This window comes from Dendropsophus ebraccatus, chromosome 1 (genome assembly GCF_027789765.1).
Source record: "Dendropsophus ebraccatus isolate aDenEbr1 chromosome 1, aDenEbr1.pat, whole genome shotgun sequence".
NCBI classification, from domain to species: Eukaryota; Metazoa; Chordata; class Amphibia; order Anura; family Hylidae; genus Dendropsophus; species Dendropsophus ebraccatus.
Window position 1 is genome coordinate 109,051,923 of NC_091454.1, and position 18,711 is coordinate 109,070,633.

Below are 18,711 nucleotides of genomic sequence, written 5' to 3' on the forward strand. Positions count from 1 at the left end.
AGGCCCAGCGGCCATAGCGAAAATTGCCAGAGATTAAGATTGTTTTTTTAATATAGAAAATTACATGGAAATGCAAAATAAATAAATAATCAAAAAGACTTAAAATGTTTTGTTCAAAAACTTCATTGAAATAATATGTAATTATATTCGGGCATATGGACATCATACAGGAGGTTTCCCACTTAAACTCTCACTCCATCACAGAAAGCTGTTATGAATCCGTCAGCTGCAATTCATGTTCCAAACTGCTGACACTGTTAGACAGCTGCTAGGACAAGGAGACACATTGTACTTTTTATATATCTGTCTGTGCTTCCAGGATGTAGAGACATGCTTTTATTCTTTGGTACACAAGGCCAAAGAGGCTTTAACAAGCTCCTGCTCTTCTGCAAGCTGGAATGCTCTCTTCCCTCTCTTCCACCTCCCTGCTTGATTGACACCTGAGTCCCAAGCAGGGTGATGTATATAAGGGGGGAGAAAGCTGGGAGTAAGGAGGTGTTACAGCTTGCTGCAATTCAGGAGCTCTGGAAAGCCTATTTGATTCGTTTTACTATAGAATTTAAGTATTTCTCTACAGAAAGAGAAAGATATTTGAAACATCCTATGTGTCTCCTGGCCAAAACAACTAGCTAACTGTGTCAGCCATTTGGAACATGAATTACAGCTGACAGATTCCCTATCCTTCACGAGCAAATGCTTGAGCCCACATCCAAAATAATCAGAAATGAAGATCATATATAGAGATCAATACATATCCCGTTTATTCCGCTATGGTAATAAATCAGGGAAAATGTTAGCTAACCTTGCTAAAGGACGTAGACCTACTACACATATCCCTGCTCTCAAAGATACAGCGGGTAATATACAAAAAGATCCTAAAGTCATATCACAACTTTTACAACAATTTTACCGCTCACTATATTCCAAAGATAGGCTTGATCTAGCTGCTGGTAAGAACTTTCTAGAGTCATTAACTCTACCGTCTCTTGATACCCCTTCTCTTGATTCTCTCAACGCCCCAGTCACATTGGAGGAAATTACTGCCACTATCTCTACACTTAAAAATAACAAAGCTCCAGGCCCTGATGGCTATAGTGCTGAATTTTATAAATCTATGTCTTCTGCCATCTCCCCCACTCTTCTTTCTACTTTCCAAACTATTCTGACTGACCATCACATGCTCAGACAAATTAGATTACTCAGAGTGGCAGAGTGCACATGTTTCTTCTGTTGGGGATCTGCTGGATACTAATTCCAACACTTTCTTATCATGGGATGTCGTCAGAACACGATTTAAATTGTCCTCATTTCATTTACCTCAATACGATTCTATAATTGAATTTCTTATTTTCAGAGTGCGGGACATAGCAGAAGCAGAAAGTGATATAGAATTTGATAATCTATTCCCAACACCACCGGTTCATAATTCTTTATCACATACATATGGAGAACTTAGATCACGCTCTCAAAAGAATTTATCTAGACAAATTTTTTTCAAAAAATGGTCCTCCGTAATTTTTTCAGAGGATCTGACCCAACAAATATTGAGAGGATCTCAACTAGTGCATTCTACCACTCCTAATGTGGTTCTACGTGAAATACATTTCCGCTTTATACACAAGGCTATATATGCCTTTAATATTCCTTTTTCCAACTCCCACACTTCTCACATAAACAGTTGCCCGAAATGTTCACTTCCTAAAGCAGACTTGTTTCATTGTGCCTGGGCCTGCACGCGAGTGCAGGAATTTTGGGACTCTGTGCAGCTCTATCTTTTGTCCACTTGGGGCCATGCCATACCACTTCTCCCTCTTAGTTATCTTTTTCATTTTATTGATATAGACTCTACTACTCCCTCTCCTTAATTACTTACTTCTAAAGGAATTCATTTATCTCTATTAGTTTCCCTGAAATGTTTATTAAGACACTGGATACTGGATACTCTACCAGACATTTCTGAGGTAATCTCCGCTCTGAAGGAGATCTTTTATTGGGAACTTTTGGATGTATTCCGCACCAAAGAAAAATCAACAAAAACATTTATGTCCAAATGGTCACAATTTCTAATTCATGATTTTACTATAGAAGAGAGAGACTCTGTCATTAATCAATTTAAGGACACTGATTGGTATAGCATGGCCGCCCAAAGGGAACTCTGGGAGCACTCCAAATATCTTAAGCTTTTCCCTTTCTCTGTTAAAGACAATTCTCTCCATTCTATTGGTAGCATATTTCAATATCTGACATCTATACCATGTTTTAAGGTGATATTATAAATTACTGTTTTTCTACTTACGTTTTTGGTAAGACTACGTTGTATTGTATATGATAATATATCTTTTAAGGTTATTACAAAGTATCTGTATGATATTGTAATCAATGTATCAATTGTATCTGTATGATATTGTAAACATACAATCCTTTGTTGCCTGTGAGCAACTTTCTTTTTGAATATGTAATGAATTTTCAATATGTATGTTCAAATATTACATAAGCCACTAATAAAATATCGTTTAAAAAAAAAGAAAAGAAATGAAGATCATCTGCACTGCAGTACCAGCCAGGATGATCTTCAGTATCACCGGTCGTCCTGTGACCCGGCCAGGTCACAGAACGGCCGGTGTTGCACGTAGTGTAAACCCGGCCTAAGGCTGGAAACACACACAGCTTCTTTTTTTTTTTTCTTTTTTTTTTAAGGAACACTGCCACAGCAGTTTTTGTGCCAAAACCACAAGTGGTTTCAAAAGGGATGGACAATAAACGGGGATGACTTGTACTTCTCTTTTCTGTTGGATCCTTTTCCGGTTTTTACACAGCAGCAGCACTCCCCCCCCCCCCCCCCAAAAAAAAAAAAAAGTGTTTTTTCAGCCTTAATGGGTATTGTTTATTGTTTTACCAATACATTTCCTTATGGTATTCAAAGTGGACCATCAATATTGACTATACAAGTTCCACTGCCACTTCATATTAGTGATCAGCAGGGTCGCAGAAGCAGGTGGACCCCAGATAATCAGACATTGGTGGCCTATCAAGGTAATATGTCTGTGATAAGCCAAACTCTTTGATGATATTTGTTACAATTGGCTTTAAAACCATCTGAATCCATTAACATATAGTGCTGATTAGTAAGAATTAGAAAAAATAAATATATATATATATATATATATATATATATATACACACACTCACCGGCCACTTTATTAGGTACACCTGTCCAACTGCACGTTACCACTTAATTTCTAATCAGCCAATCACATGGCGGCAACTCAGTGCATTTAGGCATGTAGACATGGTCAAGACAATCTCCTGCAGTTCAAACCAAGCATCAGTATGGGGAAGAAAGGTGATTTGAGTGCCTTTGAACGTGGCATGGTTGTTGGTGCCAGAAGGGCTGGTCTGAGGATTTCAGAAACTGCTGATCTACTGGGATTTTCACGCACAACCATCTCTAGGGTTTACAGAGAATGGTCCGAAAAAGAAAAAACATCCAGTGAGCGGCAGTTCTATGGGCGAAAATGCCTTGTTGATGCAGGAGGTCAGAGGAGAATGGGCAGACTGGTTCGAGCTGATAGAAAGGCAACAGTGACTCAAATAGCCAACCGTTACAACCAAGGTAGGCAGAAGAGCATCTCTGAACGCACAGTACGTCGAACTTTGAGGCAGATGGGCTACAGCAGCAGAAGACCACCCGTTACTAGCATGGTGTACCTAATAAAGTGGCCGGTGAGTATATATATATATATATATATATATATATATATATATATATATATATATACATATACACTCACCGGCCACTTTATTAGGTACACCATGCTAGTAACGGGTTGGACCCCCTTTTGCCTTCAGAACTGCCTCAATTCTTCGTGGCATAGATACAACAAGGTGCTGGAAGCATTCCTCAGAGATTTTGGTCCATATTGACATGATGACATCACACAGTTGCCGCAGATTTGTCGGCTGCACATCCATGATGCGAATCTCCCGTTCCACAACATCCCAAAGATGCTCTATTGGATTGAGATCTGGTGACTGTGGAGGCCATTTGAGTACAGTGAACTCATTGTCATGTTCAAGCAGAAATCGAGACTCATCAGACCAGGCAACGTTTTTCCAATCTTCTACTGTCCAATTTCGATGAGCTTGTGCAAATTGTAGCCTCAGTTTCCTGTTCTTAGCTGAAAGGAGTGGCACCCGGTGTGGTCTTCTGCTGCTGTAGCACAGTAAGTTGGACGTACTGTGCGTTCAGAGATGCTCTTCTGCTTACCTTGGTTGTAACGGTTGGCTATTTGAGTCACTGTTGCCTTTCTATCAGCTCGAACCAGTCTGCCTATTCTCCTCTGACCTCTGGCATCAACAAGGCATTTCCGCCCACAGAACTGCCGCTCACTGGATGTTTTTTCTTTTTCGGACCATTCTCTGTAAACCCTAGAGATGGTTGTGCGTGAAAATCCCAGTAGATCAGCAGTTTCTGAAATACTTAGACCAGCCCTTCTGGCACCAACAACCATGCCACGTTCAAAAGGCACTCAAATCACCTTTCTTCCCCATACTAATGCTCGGTTTGAACTGCAGGAGATTGTCTTGACCATGTCTACATGCCTAAATGCACTGAGTTGCTGCCATGTGATTGGCGGATTAGAAATTAAGTGGTAACGTGCAGTTGGACAGATGTACCTAATAAAGTGTCCGGTGAGTGTATATATATATATATATATATATATATATATATATATATATATATATATAATCACTGCAGGAAAAGTGATCCTGGACTGTATGCATTTTACTTCTTTTCTTTGAAATGCAGCATTAGTATTTTTTTGCCTGGTCACATCCAGTCAGATGAATTTATTCCATAGTGGAAACCCCACAGACCCCATTAGAGCCAATAGAGTCCATCAACCTCTGTTGGTGTCCAGCATGAAGCTATATAAGCCCCCTACTTCTTGGTGGCTCTGTTTATTGCTGTTGAATGGAGATTGCAATATAGTCCCCAAATGAAGCCTTCATTACAGTTGTGGCACTAGCTTTATGTCATCTTAAATGACAGCTCTAACATTGAAATATTCTTGCAGATTTGTACCACCAAGTAATATAAACAGAAAAATAGTGGCTGCTATAAAACAAGGTAAGCTAAACAGGTTAGTGCATTTTGGTTAAAGGGGTACTCCAGCAGGGGGGGGGGGCACTTTTTTGCTGGGACTGGGAAGGAGGTGGCTGAGGGAAAAGACGTCCACTCACCTCCCCGGTTCCAGCGGCAGGTCCCGCATCGCGGCGTTTCAGTGCCCGGTTCCCGGCCGCTTCCTGGTGTCTGACGCGGACCCGAGACGTGACGTCTCAGGTCCGCTCAGCCAGTTAGTGAAGGAGGCGCGATCCGTTTCAAGACCGCTCAGATGCTGCCTCTGTCACTGACTGGCTGAGCGGACCTGAGACGTCACGTCTCGGGCCGGCGTCAGACACCAGGAAGCGGTCGGGAACCGGGGACCAGCAAAAAAGTGCCCCCCCCCGCTGGAGTACCCCTTTAAATCATTAGTAAAATCATTTTTAGTAGAGAAAATAGTTAAAATGTTTTGTTTTTTTAGGAGAAATTACTGAACTGCAGACATATATGCAATACAAATATGCACTTGATGAAGCCGATGAAAAAGGCTGGTTCCCCTTACATGAAGCAGTTGTCCAACCTGTCTGTCAGATAACAGAAATCATTCTTGATGGTAAGTTTCTATAAAATACCTCAAATTATTATGATGCCAAGCCAAGCTTTGTTTATATCTGGTATTATACTTATAGACCTTATATGCAGGGCTGTATTTACCATTAGGCAATCATCAACCTGTGCCTAGGGCAGCAGTGTTAGGAGGGCAGCACTTCAGTGATTAAAAAAAAGAAAAGATAAATACTTTTGATTTAGCTGCTGCTGCCATACTGTGGCCTGGAGAGAAGAAAAAAGTTTTGCCCTTTGGTTGACTCGACACAGATCAGAACCAATGTCAAATTTACCTGCAGAATTAGAGATGCTTATTATGAGGTAATATTGTGATTGATAACCCTACAATACACAATGAATTTAGGTCATGTGGTTTCCCCTGCATATTTGTGACAGATCTTCATAAAAAAAAAAAATAATGATGAGGATTTAGGGGGACATTTATGAACATTACGCCAGGGAGAAGGTGCAGATTCGCCCCTTCTCCCTGGCGTACACCATCTGTATGTCCCGCTCACCCGATGGAGGGGCGTGATGAGACGGGGAAGAGACGTGGCCTCCTCCCACGCCTTATTTATCATGATTTACGCCTGCTCGCCGGCGCCTCTTAGCGAATCCTGCAGGGAAAAGGGGCGGGGCTTATTATAAGACTGACGTACTTGTATGCCGGGCTTCATAAATCCCCCCTTAGAGTTCCAAGTTACAATTCTGTAAAGTTCCAGTTCTGAGGCATTCCGCAGAATTTCTGCAGCATGGCAAATTGTTTGCCATTGCCTCCTTTTTCCCGAAAATGTAGTTTTATTATTTCCCGCGTTATATGCAAACAAGCGCTAAGTAGTAACTGTTCCTGGGCTGTAATTACTCCTTTCTATGACGTAACCCCTCCTTTCTGGGTGTGATTCCCAGGACCCTACTACATGATTCAGAACGCACTAGCACTTTATTATTTTTTACTATATCTATATAGTGTCCTACTGTATGATACCTAGTATACATCCCCCTGTGTTGTGATGTAGGTTGTTGGTCAGGGATCCTAGCACATTTGATTCGGTAACAACAGAAACACCTCCAGGATAGCCACCGTTCTTTTAATGTTTGGTTTGTCTCTCTTTTTTATGAATTGTTTTAATATATATATTTAATAAAGATATAATAGTTTTTGCTATGAAAAATCAGCATTTGTTCTTTTTTTTTGGTTGAAGTTACATGATTCAGAGGCAGGATTACAGCCTGGGAACCATGAGTAGTCAAGCATTAGATGCCGTCCACATGACTAGTTAGAGCTGATTTGTATACAGAGCAGGAAGGACTAAAACTATGTTTTCAGCTAGATGGAGGCAACAGCAAACAAGCAATTTAGGAAACGCTGCAGTATTCTTTAGAATATCATTATTGTAACTTAGAACCCTAAATCCTCATGATTGGTTCCCTTTAAAGCAGGGATGGGAAACCTTCAGCCATCCAGCTGTTGCAAAACTACAATTTCCATCATGCCTGGACAGCTAAAGCTTTGGCTATCCAGGCATGATGGGAAATATCGTTTTGCAACAGCTGGAGGACCAAAGGTTCCCCATCCCTGCTTTAAAGGTTATAATATAATACAATTCAGACAACCTTTAGCAAATTGGAATGATTAGTATATAGTATTATGAGCTTTAAGCATACTGTACACTTACTATGTGTAACAGCCTCTTTCTTTTTGTCATTGATACCCTTAACTAAATTTTTCTGTCATTCAATTCATACAGCTTTACATAAAACACAGTGTGAACAGAAGACAAATGATGGGGAGACCCCACTGACCCTTGCTGCAAAGTCCAAATTTGTTGAAAATGTGAAAGCGCTTTTAGAGAAGGGCGTCTGGCCGAACAGCAAGAACAGTAGAGGGGAATCTCCTCTTCTTATAGGTATGGCTTATTACTTTTTGCGAGCTTCAGCTTTTGTTGATCTTTCATTTATTACCTAAATTTACCCCCTTTAAAATAAGGAACATGATAGCTGCTGTCTTCTCTTAATAGCTATACAGATTATTTAAAGCTGACCTCCCTGTTCCATAAACAAAATACATTTGCCAAGTATGATGATAATGGGGCGAACAGAAGGGTTGTCATGAGAGTCCTCAGCACAGTCTATTAGCTTCACTCTGTGAGCATTGAATCTGGTGCCTTAGTTTTTGATTTGCATTTATATTGCATGATATTGTTTAATTCTTCTCATTTTCAGCTGTAAGGATGGAAAGTTATGAAATGATGTCCCTTTTGATCAGTTACAACAGTACCATTAACCAGCCATGTGTGAAGAAATGGTCTGCAATGCATGAAGCTGCAAAACTTGGACGCAGAGATATTATGTCTTTACTGTTGAAACATGGTGGCAATGTCAGCCTTAGAGATGGCTTTGGTGTGACGCCCTTAGGAGTAGCTGCTGAATTTGGCCACTGTGATGTATTGGAACAACTAATACATAATGGTATGTACAATTCTATGGCTGGGTTCACACTGCTTTTTGCAGTCCATTTTTATCATCCGTCTACTCCCCCCCAAAAAAAAACAAAAAACGATGCATTTGTGTGCATCCGTTTTGATTATTTTTTCCATTGACGGATCAAAAAATGGATCAAAATGCATCAGGTTTTTTCCATCCACAAAAATGTCAACCACGTTTTTATGTACGCTGAAAAAAGGTTGCGCTTTGATCTGTCTTTTATTTTTTTTTTTTTTATTTATTTTTTATGGAAGTCAATGGAAAAACAGATGCACACACGTATCTGTTTTTTTTTTTTTTTTTTTTTTTTTTTAAACTCGTTTATTAAACATGTCAGGCATCGTAAATACAAACAGGATATGTGTTCGCATACAGGGAAACATATATACAAGAAGATTCACAAAAGTATAGTCCTTGTGATGCGACATATTCTAGTTACGAGGCAAAAAGCATACTACAGAAACATCAACATAAGGCAAGGTCAGTACATTCCCAAAGCACTTAAAGGGTAAGCCAAATAGCACCGCAATTCACTATTGAAATAGATAAATCTCATCAGTACATAGAAGAAAAGAGAAAAGTTAAAGTATACATCCCAAATATACATAGGGCTAAGGAGGAGAGGCGGTCAAGGTATCCCTAAGATGCGTAAATCCGTTCGTGGAATAATTAGTATCCGAGTGTTTACACCACATTCCCCATACCTTATGGAGTTTGGCAGGGCAACCTCTATGTTTAAATACTAAATTCTCATAGGACACAACAGTATTTACCAAATTTACCCATTCAGATAATGTGGGGGATCTAGGATCCATCCACTTGAGCGCAATAGCCTTCCTAGCCATGAACAGCGCTTCTTTTAGACAGATCAGCTGATGATGAGTCCATACTTCATAATCCAGGATACCGAGCAAACATCCCTTGGGCTCTAACGCAATTGGGCGCTGCATGACGCTACTAAGTAGCTTAATCACATCCTCCCAGAAAGATCGTATGAACGGACAATCCCAAACCATGTGTCTAAAATCAGAGTGGGGGTGGTGACATCTATGACACTCTGGTGAAGGATGCCGTCCCATCTTATGTAGCCGAGCCGGCGTCAAATAACACTGATGGAAAATAAAAAGTTGCGTCAATTTATTATTGATCGCAGGCGACACATACAGATGGGAGGACAATGCTTCCTTACAGTCATCATCCGACAAGGATGGGATCCATGCTTTCCACTTATCCAGCACGGGGAGTGGGGCAGCTTTTATTACCGCATCCAACAAATACGTATAGAGAGTAGAAATTATTCCACGAGGACCTTGAGACCTAAAGATACCTATTAGAGGGTACTTAGACATGGGGCGTTTAGGGATATCAAACTGTGCAGTAACAGCGTGACGAAGCTGCAGGTACTTGTAAAAACTCTGCCTAGGAAGGTCGTACTTTTCCTGCAGCTGTTGGAAAGTGCGAAACCCACCATCTGCGTAGACATCGGTCAGAAAACTAACCCCATGGTCTATCCAGAATGTCGGGTCGAGGTTAGGGCCTAAATGGGTCAGGGAGGGGTCATACCAAAGTGGCATATCCACGTATCTGTTTTTTCATCTGTTTTTTTTTTTTTTTTTTGCAAAAAATGGTTTAAAAAAAAACAGACTGCAAAAACGTAGTGTGAACCCAGCTTAACATGTTATGATAATGACATTTTTAGAAACACCCTTAAAAAGGTGATCCCATCTGAACAGTTGGACCCCCGGCAATCAGTTTAATATGGATAAAGGATTACAAGTAGAGATGAGCGATCCTCAAGCATGCTCGAGTCCATCCGAACCCGAACTTTTGGCATTTGATTAGCGGTGGCTGCTGAAGTTGGATAAAGCCCTAAGGCTATGTGGAAAACATGGATATAGTCATTGGCTGTATCCATGTTTTCCAGACAACCTTAGAGCTTTATCCAAGTTTAGCAGCCACCGCTAATCAAATGGACTCGAGCATATTAGAGCTTCGCTCATGTCTAATTACAAGCTCAGATATTACACCCCACCCTTCCCCCTTTAACAGTTACATGTATTTCATTTCATTTTGACTTGGTTTGTTCTTGATGTGTAACTAGATGTCACAATAAGTTACCATATAAGTTAATGATACCTATGTAGGCATTGAGACAAAGCTGATATGATTTTGCTTCAGCTGTGCCATATAAATTATGGTAAAAAACACATAAAATATGCCATGTGTGAGCAGAGCCTTAATAGTAGAAAAGTAGTCTGATCACTAGAACAAGCAGGGAGAGAACAGCACAGCTGAAACAGATTTACATTGGTCACGTGGCACAGAGGCAGAAGAGAAAAGACATTTAGCGCACACATCTTCCTACCCGTTCTGGTGATAAAGTGACAGTGTCCATTTAAAATTCACAGCTTTAGGCCAGACACAATGTAAGTTGCAAAGTTGTTGCAACGGCCGTGATTGGTACGTAACTTATGTTGTGCTGCAGGCCGAGGGAATCCCGGCCGGAGTGTATACACATAGTTTTCTGCGGCCACTATTCATTGAATAGCAGCCGCAGAAAACCCTGTCAGTGCATGCTCCATAGTGTGCAGTGGGAAGTTCTGAAAACTCTGGAGCACTAAAGATCATCCATCCGGTACTGCAGTACCAGCCGGGATGATATTTTCTGAGACTGGCCGTTCCGTAAATGGCTGGTCTCACACTAAGTGTGAACATAGCCTGCTGATAAGTACTCTGGTATGTTACAGCAATGGTGTCTTGCATCATGGGTCTATTATTATGCGGTAAATAAGAATACAATGAAACAAAGTGCTGACCTTTTACCTATAGAATTCTATATATACTAAGCCAATGATATATATTATTTACAGTTATACACATAAAAATATACACATACGTAATGTTCATATATGCATAAACACATACTGTACACACATGTACATTACATACACATTAACAGTATTAACACACACACAGCTTATTACATAGATAAACACAATGTACAGCTGAATTACAGCAAACAAATGTAGAATTATAGCAAACGATTAACAATAATTTTAGGGTCAGATCTAATTCAACAATCAACATCACACAAACAATTTTTTGATTATTGCCTACAATTATACAGGACAATTGTTTTTTAAATTTGAACAATATAACGATTTTTCACATGATAATCGTCCCATGTATTAGGGCCCTAAGTTCATGGTGAGGAGGTGGGGGAGGGGCCCAGGGTAGTGGGGACGAGCCTTGCTACTTTCTACATAATCACTGTGTCTATATACACTGCTCAAAAAAATAAAGGGAACACTTAAACAACACAATATAACTCCAAGTGAATTAAACTTCTGTGAAATCAAACTGTCCACTGAGGAAGCAACACTGATTGACAATCAATTTCAAATGCAAATCACAAGACACACATAATAAAGACCACAGACCACTTCTCAGTACCTATGCTTTTTGGCTGATGTTTTGGTCACTTTTGAATGTTGGTGGTGCTTTCACACTTGTGGTAGCATAAGACGGACTCTACAACCCACACAAGTGGCTCAGGTAGTGCAGCTCATCCATGATGGCAAGAATGTTTGCTGTGTCTGTCAGTGTAGTGTCCAGAGGCTGGAGGTGCTATCAGGAGACAGGCCAGTATACCAGGAGATGTGGATGAGGCCGTAGAAGGGCAACAACCCAGCAGCAGGACCGCTACCTCCACCTTTGTGGATGGAGGAACAGGATGAGCACTACCAGAGCCCTGCAAAATGACCTCCAGCAGGCCACAAATGGTTAAACACCATGTTAGACCATATGCTGGTGCGGTTGGCCCTAGGTTCTTCCCAATGCCGGCCAATGCTAGTTCTCATGTGGTTGGAGTGTGTCAGCAGTTCCTGCAAGATGAAGGCATTAAAGCTATGGACTGGTCTGCCCGTTCCCCAGACCTGAATCCGATTGAACACACCTGAGACATTATGTCTCGCTCCTTCCACCAACGTCACGTTGCACCACACACTGTCCAGGAGTTGGCGGATGCTTTAGTCCAGGTCTGGGAGAAGATCCCTCAGGAGACCTCATCGCCACCTCAGCAGGGGCCTGCCCAGGCATTGTAGGTAGGTCATACAGGCATATGGAGGCCATGCACAATACTCAGCCTCATTTTGATTTGTTTTAAGGACATTACATCAAAGTTGAATCAGCCTTGAGTGTGTTTTTCCACTTTAACTTTGTGTGACTCCAAATCCAGGCCTCCATTGGTTAATAAATTTGATTTCCATTGATGATGTTTGTGTCATTTTGTTGTCAGCACATTCAACTTTGTACAGAACAAAGTATTCAATGAGAATAGTTAATTCATTCCGATCTAGGATGTGGTATTTGAGTTTTCTTTTGAGCAGTGTAGTAAGCTGGGTGCTTATCCAGCTTTTTGTATGGACACTGTGACTGGGATTACAGGCAGGGGTATAGTGAGCAGTTGGGCACCGACATTTTTAAACAGTCACAGGGGACCAGACACCAGTGCAGGTTTGGCCCCTATGTTTGCAAGGAGGCACACTGAAAGGCATACAGTCATACATACAGATGCATACAGATGTTTTCACCTAAGCAGCAGTGGGCCCCTGCACATGTGGTATGTCCACCACTGTATCTACCCTATTAACAGAATGTCCATAAAAAGTGTATGGACCTTCTGTGATTCCAAACACAGCTTGCGGCAATCTCCTAGCATAGCCATGGAGAGATCAGCAGAGCGCTTGTACCCCTTCTTTTTAACAAGAGGCTTAGTGCACAGATAACTGCCAATCAAAAGTTCTTACATGTTCGTATTACATATCAGCGGTTTTTTGGAACCTTAGGTGCACTTTACAAATATAATTTTTTTCTCTTCTAGGTGGAGATATAAATGTAGAAGCAGATGATGGTTCCACAGTTCTCTCTGATGCAGCTGCTGGAGGAAATCCAGATTGCATTGCTCTCCTTTTGGAATATGGTGCTAGTGGAAATATACCAGATAAAGAAGGTTATCTTCCCATACACAAAGCAGCCTATGGAGGACATTATCTGTGAGTATTTATTGTAAGGGCATAAAATGAATTGGGGAAAAAAAACTAAAAAAAAAAAAACATAACAACCTACCTAAGACCATGTTCACATAACGTAAGTTTAATATTAATCTTGGCCGTTGTTGCCGATTTTCAACAACGGCCGTGATTAAAGGGGTAGTGCGGCGCTAAAAAATTATTCACAGAATAACACATATTACAAAGTTATACAACTTTGTAATGTATGTTATGTCTGTGAATCGCCCCCTTCCCATGTCCCACCACCCCCGCCCGTGTACCCGGAAGTGTGTGGTGCATTATACATTACCTGATCGGTGTCATCAGCCGCTCAGCCGCGATCGGCTAAGCATAACTGTGCTCAGCCAATCGCGGCTGAGCACAGTTGTGACGCAGCAGAGGGGGGACGGCGGCAAGGATTCTGCCGTCCGTCCGAAGATGACGTTTGGCACAAAATGGCGGACCGCCCTCGACACGGATCAGGTAGTGTATAATGCACTACACACTTCCGGGTACACGGGCGGGGGTGGGGGGACACGGGAAGGGGGCGATTCACAGACATAACATACATTACAAAGTTGTATAACTTTGTAATGTGTGTTATTCTGTGAATAATTTTTTAGCGCACTACCCCTTTAATACTGAACTTACATTGTGCTGCAGCTAGAGGGAATCCCGGACGGAGTGTATACACATAGTATACACTCCCGCCCGGGCGCACTAGCGGGCACGCAAAAAAATTACATGTCAGTTTTCTGCAGCCGCTATTCAATGAGAACTTGAGAACTTGTCAGTTCACACAATAGAGCGGGCAGCTCCGGGCACACGTTCTATTGTGTGCAGCGGGGAATTCGGATGCGGGTGCACAATGATGCATCCGCATCCAAATTCAGCAGAAGTGAACATCATCTGGCCAATACTGCAGTATCATCAGGGATGATCTTCAGTAACACCGGCCGTTCTGTGCATCACAGAATGGCCGGTGTAATACGTAATGTGAACATGGCCTAGTATTGTAAAGGTACCCTTTACCAAAACTGTTTTCACTCTTGACCTCTAAGAAATGTAAGGGGGAATCTGATTCTGTACAGCATGTGAATGGGAAAGTGGAGTCTTGTGCTCAGATCTGGCCACAATGCAGGGTAAACAAGTAAATTCACCTACAGTACTTTACATTTTACCTTTGGTCATTTAGTCACTGGTCTATAGAATACAATGGGAGGACTGATTCACTTATTTTCTCCTATAAATTCTCCAAAAATAAATCACCAACCTGTCGAATTAAAACATCAGTGGATCCCAATGGGCAGTGAATCAACTAAATGCAAATCAAGCAAAGGTTTTCCTCAGCTACCACTAAGGGGCAATTCACACCATCGCATATATATATTAGTCCTTGTTTGGAATTATCATTAATTATAATATAGAGAGCTCTGAAAATGTTTAAAGGACAACTCCCGTGCTAATTAAAATAAAAAAACAAAATCAAGCATAAACATAGTTTTCACACTTACCATCCCTCCTGAGTCTGTCTCCGCTTAAATTTCCTGCTGCTTGCAGGTCCCTGACCTCCAGTTGCTGTATTCATTTCTTCTTTACTTCCTGGTTTCGGCTTTCCCCTAATGTACTTTATCTACTGTGATGTCTGTGCCCAACCACCCCACCCCTTCCCCAACAAACACACACACACAGTGAAAGCTGACATCTATTAGTTTAGGGCTGCAGGATGGGGAGACAGGCAGAAGTGACAGAGGAAAGAGCAAATGACTCATTCACTGCCTGAGCTCCGGGAGAGAGAAGTGCTTATCTGCACGGAGGAAAGAGGAGATAACAGGATTCATTTACTCACTGACTGCACTGGGCACTGGGAGAGAGAGGTGGAGGAGGGAGGTCCCTGTAACTGCTGGGGAAAGAGAAGGAGACTCATTCACTGACTCTGTAGAACTGTTAGATGGCTTACAGCTTGCTCAGCCAATCAGAGCTAAGTAAGCTGAGTCATCTGACAAGGGAGGCTGGCCTAATGGGGCTTCGACCTGCCTCCCTCTTGATGACATCATTGTCACAAAATGGCTGCCACAGAGCAGCCTGATGACAACAGTCATCAGATATGAATGGGTTTACTTCACTTCCTGGTTGAGGGGGGAAAAGATAGGGAAGGGGGCAGATAGGTGATTGAAGCATATTACAAAGTTATGTAACTTTGTAACGTTTTTCAGTTACTGGGAAATAGCTTTTTTATGGGAGTTGTCCTTAAATCTACTTTTCTGACACAACATGCCAGTACAGCAGCACAAATATTTAAAGTTATTCCTCTTCCTACTGCCCCAAAATACAGTAAACAGAACTCCGCATGTTGGCTGATTGTTGTTTTGTAACAGGAGCTATTACACCGAGATTATTGGCCGTAACTGCCAATAATTAGACTATAATTGGCCAAATACAGCCAATCCATTGCTGTCTTTGGCCTCAAAAATCTCTCAGATAATCTGTGTGTGTAATAGGGCCTTTACTTTGCTGTAAGATAGCAGCACTGACCTCCCCTTTGTTCAGAGTCTATCTTCACACAATGGTCTCTTCCAGCAGGTCTCTCTGAGCTTTCAAGTTAGGGTCCTATTACACTGAGTGATTTTTAGCAATTAATGACTAACGATAAATGATCGCAAACTAGATTGTTTATCGTTAACCTAAAATCATTCACAATATTACACAGAATGATGGTCGTTAGTTACGATGGTTACTATGATCGTTATTGTGATCGTTACTATGATCGTTTATTCCTTCTGATCCCAGAAAATCAATGAACAATGAGCTATTACACTGAACGAGTAGTGAAAAAATGCGGCACTTGAGCGAACAAATGTGGAATTACAGCAAACGATTAGCGAACGATTAACAATAATTTTAGGTTCAGATCTAAATCAACGATCAACGACATACGAACGATTTTTCGATTGCTGCCTGCAATTACACAGAACAATTATCGTTTAAATTCGAATGATTTAACGTTTTTTTCGCACGATAATCATCCCATGTAATAGGGCACTTAGTGATCCTTCACACTAGCCAATTGCAGCCTGACTCAAGGCTCCCATTCCTTACACATCAGAACTTGATAAATAAATGAAAGAGGAAATCCATTACATTCCCTTATTAATATATTTGAGAAAATTTTTATATTTTTGACTTCTGTTAATTCATGAGGTTTCTTGAGGTGGTGACAGAGAAGATAAGTCTTTTAAAAAGTTGTAAGATGTTGTCTGTCAGGAGCTGACATGTTTTCCAGCACATTTCATAGATGCTCGGATCAGGTTAAAATCGGAGGAATTTGGAGACCGAGTCAATACCTTGAACTCTTAGTCATGTTCTTCAATCCATTTTTGAAGATTTTTTTGCAGTGTGACATTATCTTGCTGAAAGAGGTCATTCCCATTAGGAATTACTGTTACTATGAAGGGGTGTACTTAGTCTCCATAATTTTAAGGTAGATGGTGTGATCAGCAAACAATGCTCTGTGTGTTGCGACATCAGCCCACACAGACAAGCCTTTACTCCCCTTATGCATGAAGGAGCCTAATGGTTCATTTACACAGAGATTTATCTGACAGATTTTGGAAGCTAAAGCTAGGAATAGACTAGAAGCAGAGAACAGGTCATAAAGGAAAGACTGAGATTTCTCCTTTTTTTTAAATCTATTCCTGGCTTTGGCTTCCAAAATCTGTCAGATAAATCTCTCTTTGTAAACAACACACCATAAGGGCCCTTTTACACAGAAAGATTATCTGACAGATTATCTGCCAAAGATTTGAAGCCAAAGCCAGGAATAGAATTGAAAAGAGGAGAAATCTCAGGCTTTCTTTTATGACCTGATCCCTGTTTATAGTCTGTTCCTGGTTTTGGCTTCAAATCTTTGGCAGATAATTTGTCAGATAATCTTTCTGTGTAAAAGGGCCCTTGTATGAGTTAAGGCCCTATTCCACCAACAGATCTGACGACAGATTATCTGCCAAAGATTTGAAGCCAAACCCAGGAACAGACTATAAACAGAGATCAGGTCATAAAGGAAAGACTGGATTTCTCCTCTTTTTAAATCCATTCCTGGGTTTGGCTTCAAATCTTTGGCAGATAATCTGTTGTCAGATCTGTTGGTGGAATAGGGCCTTAAGGGTGGTGTCAGGAAGCAAAGAAGGTAATATTCAGATGTGAACCACATACATATATGGATAGGAGTTGAAATGTACTATTTTTTTATGGAGCACATTATTACATTAAAAATATGAATATATTTTCATCTCACAATTATGTATTAGGATTATACCTATCCATTTTTTTGTTTTAAAAACTGAGACCATGCATTGCCCTTTCTACTTCATAATAGTGGGTATTGTATTTAATAAAGCACATTTAATAAATACCCTGTGTTAAAGGGGTCTCCCTGGTGACAGATTCCCATTATAGTAAAATTCCTGCAGATAAAGAACTGCGGCCATAAAGCCGTCATCAACATTTCTGAATGGGTTACCTGTCCGTGATTCAAAAATGTGTGAAAACACAATACACCCCTCCCCCCTCCTATTGTTCCTTTGCAAAAGTACACCGAAAGTGGCAAGTATTTATTTTGTTTTGTGTTTCCCTTTAGCGCATTAAAGTATCTTATCCCAGTAACATCGCAACATGCAATTCAAAGAAGTGGATTAAGTCCTATTCATTCTGCAGCGGATGGACAAAGCGTGCAGTGCCTAGAGCTACTCATTGAGAATGGCTTTGATGTCAACAGCCTCTTGGCTGAACATTTATCTGAAAATTATGGTGATAAAAGATTAACCGCATTGTTTTTTGCAGTATCCAATAAAGATGTTTTGTGCACAGAGACGCTACTAAAAGCTGGTGCCAATCCTAACCTAGACCCACTGAACTGTCTCCTAGTGGCTGTACGATCTGGAAGCCATGAAATTGTTAGACTTCTTCTAATACATAATGCCAACGTCAACTGCTACTTCATGCTTGTGAATGACACTCATTTTCCAAGTGCAATACAGTATGCCCTCAGTGATGAAATCATGTTGCGGATGTTGTTAAATAATGGATATCAGGTTGAGAAGTGCTTTGACTGTATGCACGGGGACATGTATGGTGGATCATTTGTATGGACAACTTCTGAAGAAGTGCTCCCGGGTTGGACATCATGTGTCATAAAAGATAGCCATGTGAGTAGCCTATTTCTTTTGATATTTATGTACTAATTTTCTTTTCCTTAGAAACTATTTCATTGTTATCGTCTGCTTAAATTGTACCTATATAAGTACCTATATATGTAAAATATATAGCTGCGTTACATTATCTTTGGCTGTACAACATTGACTTTTAAACCATCTAGATGGATCTGGTTGTATGGCCTGTCCTATACTGGGTATACAGCTGTTTTTTTTAGATATAGATATATGGAAAATATACTGTGAACTATAGTGA

The 18,711-nt window shown here is 40.8% G+C and overlaps 1 protein-coding gene across 4 annotated transcripts in view; it reads left to right on the plus strand.

Moving 5' to 3' along the window:
* ASB15 (ankyrin repeat and SOCS box containing 15) overlaps positions 1–18,711 on the plus strand; it is a 70,526-nt gene that overhangs the window by 41,546 nt on the left and 10,269 nt on the right. For 2 of the 4 annotated variants that reach the window (XM_069956095.1, XM_069956094.1), the window contains 6 exons: positions 5,079–5,131; positions 5,586–5,717; positions 7,459–7,617; positions 7,934–8,179; positions 13,077–13,248; positions 17,882–18,449. In XM_069956095.1, coding sequence (XP_069812196.1) covers positions 5,079–5,131; positions 5,586–5,717; positions 7,459–7,617; positions 7,934–8,179; positions 13,077–13,248; positions 17,882–18,449 — 1,330 coding nt within the window. The remainder of the gene's footprint in view (positions 1–5,078; positions 5,132–5,585; positions 5,718–7,458; positions 7,618–7,933; positions 8,180–13,076; positions 13,249–17,881; positions 18,450–18,711) is intronic. The other 2 variants (XM_069956092.1, XM_069956096.1) reach the window with 1 other exon arrangement.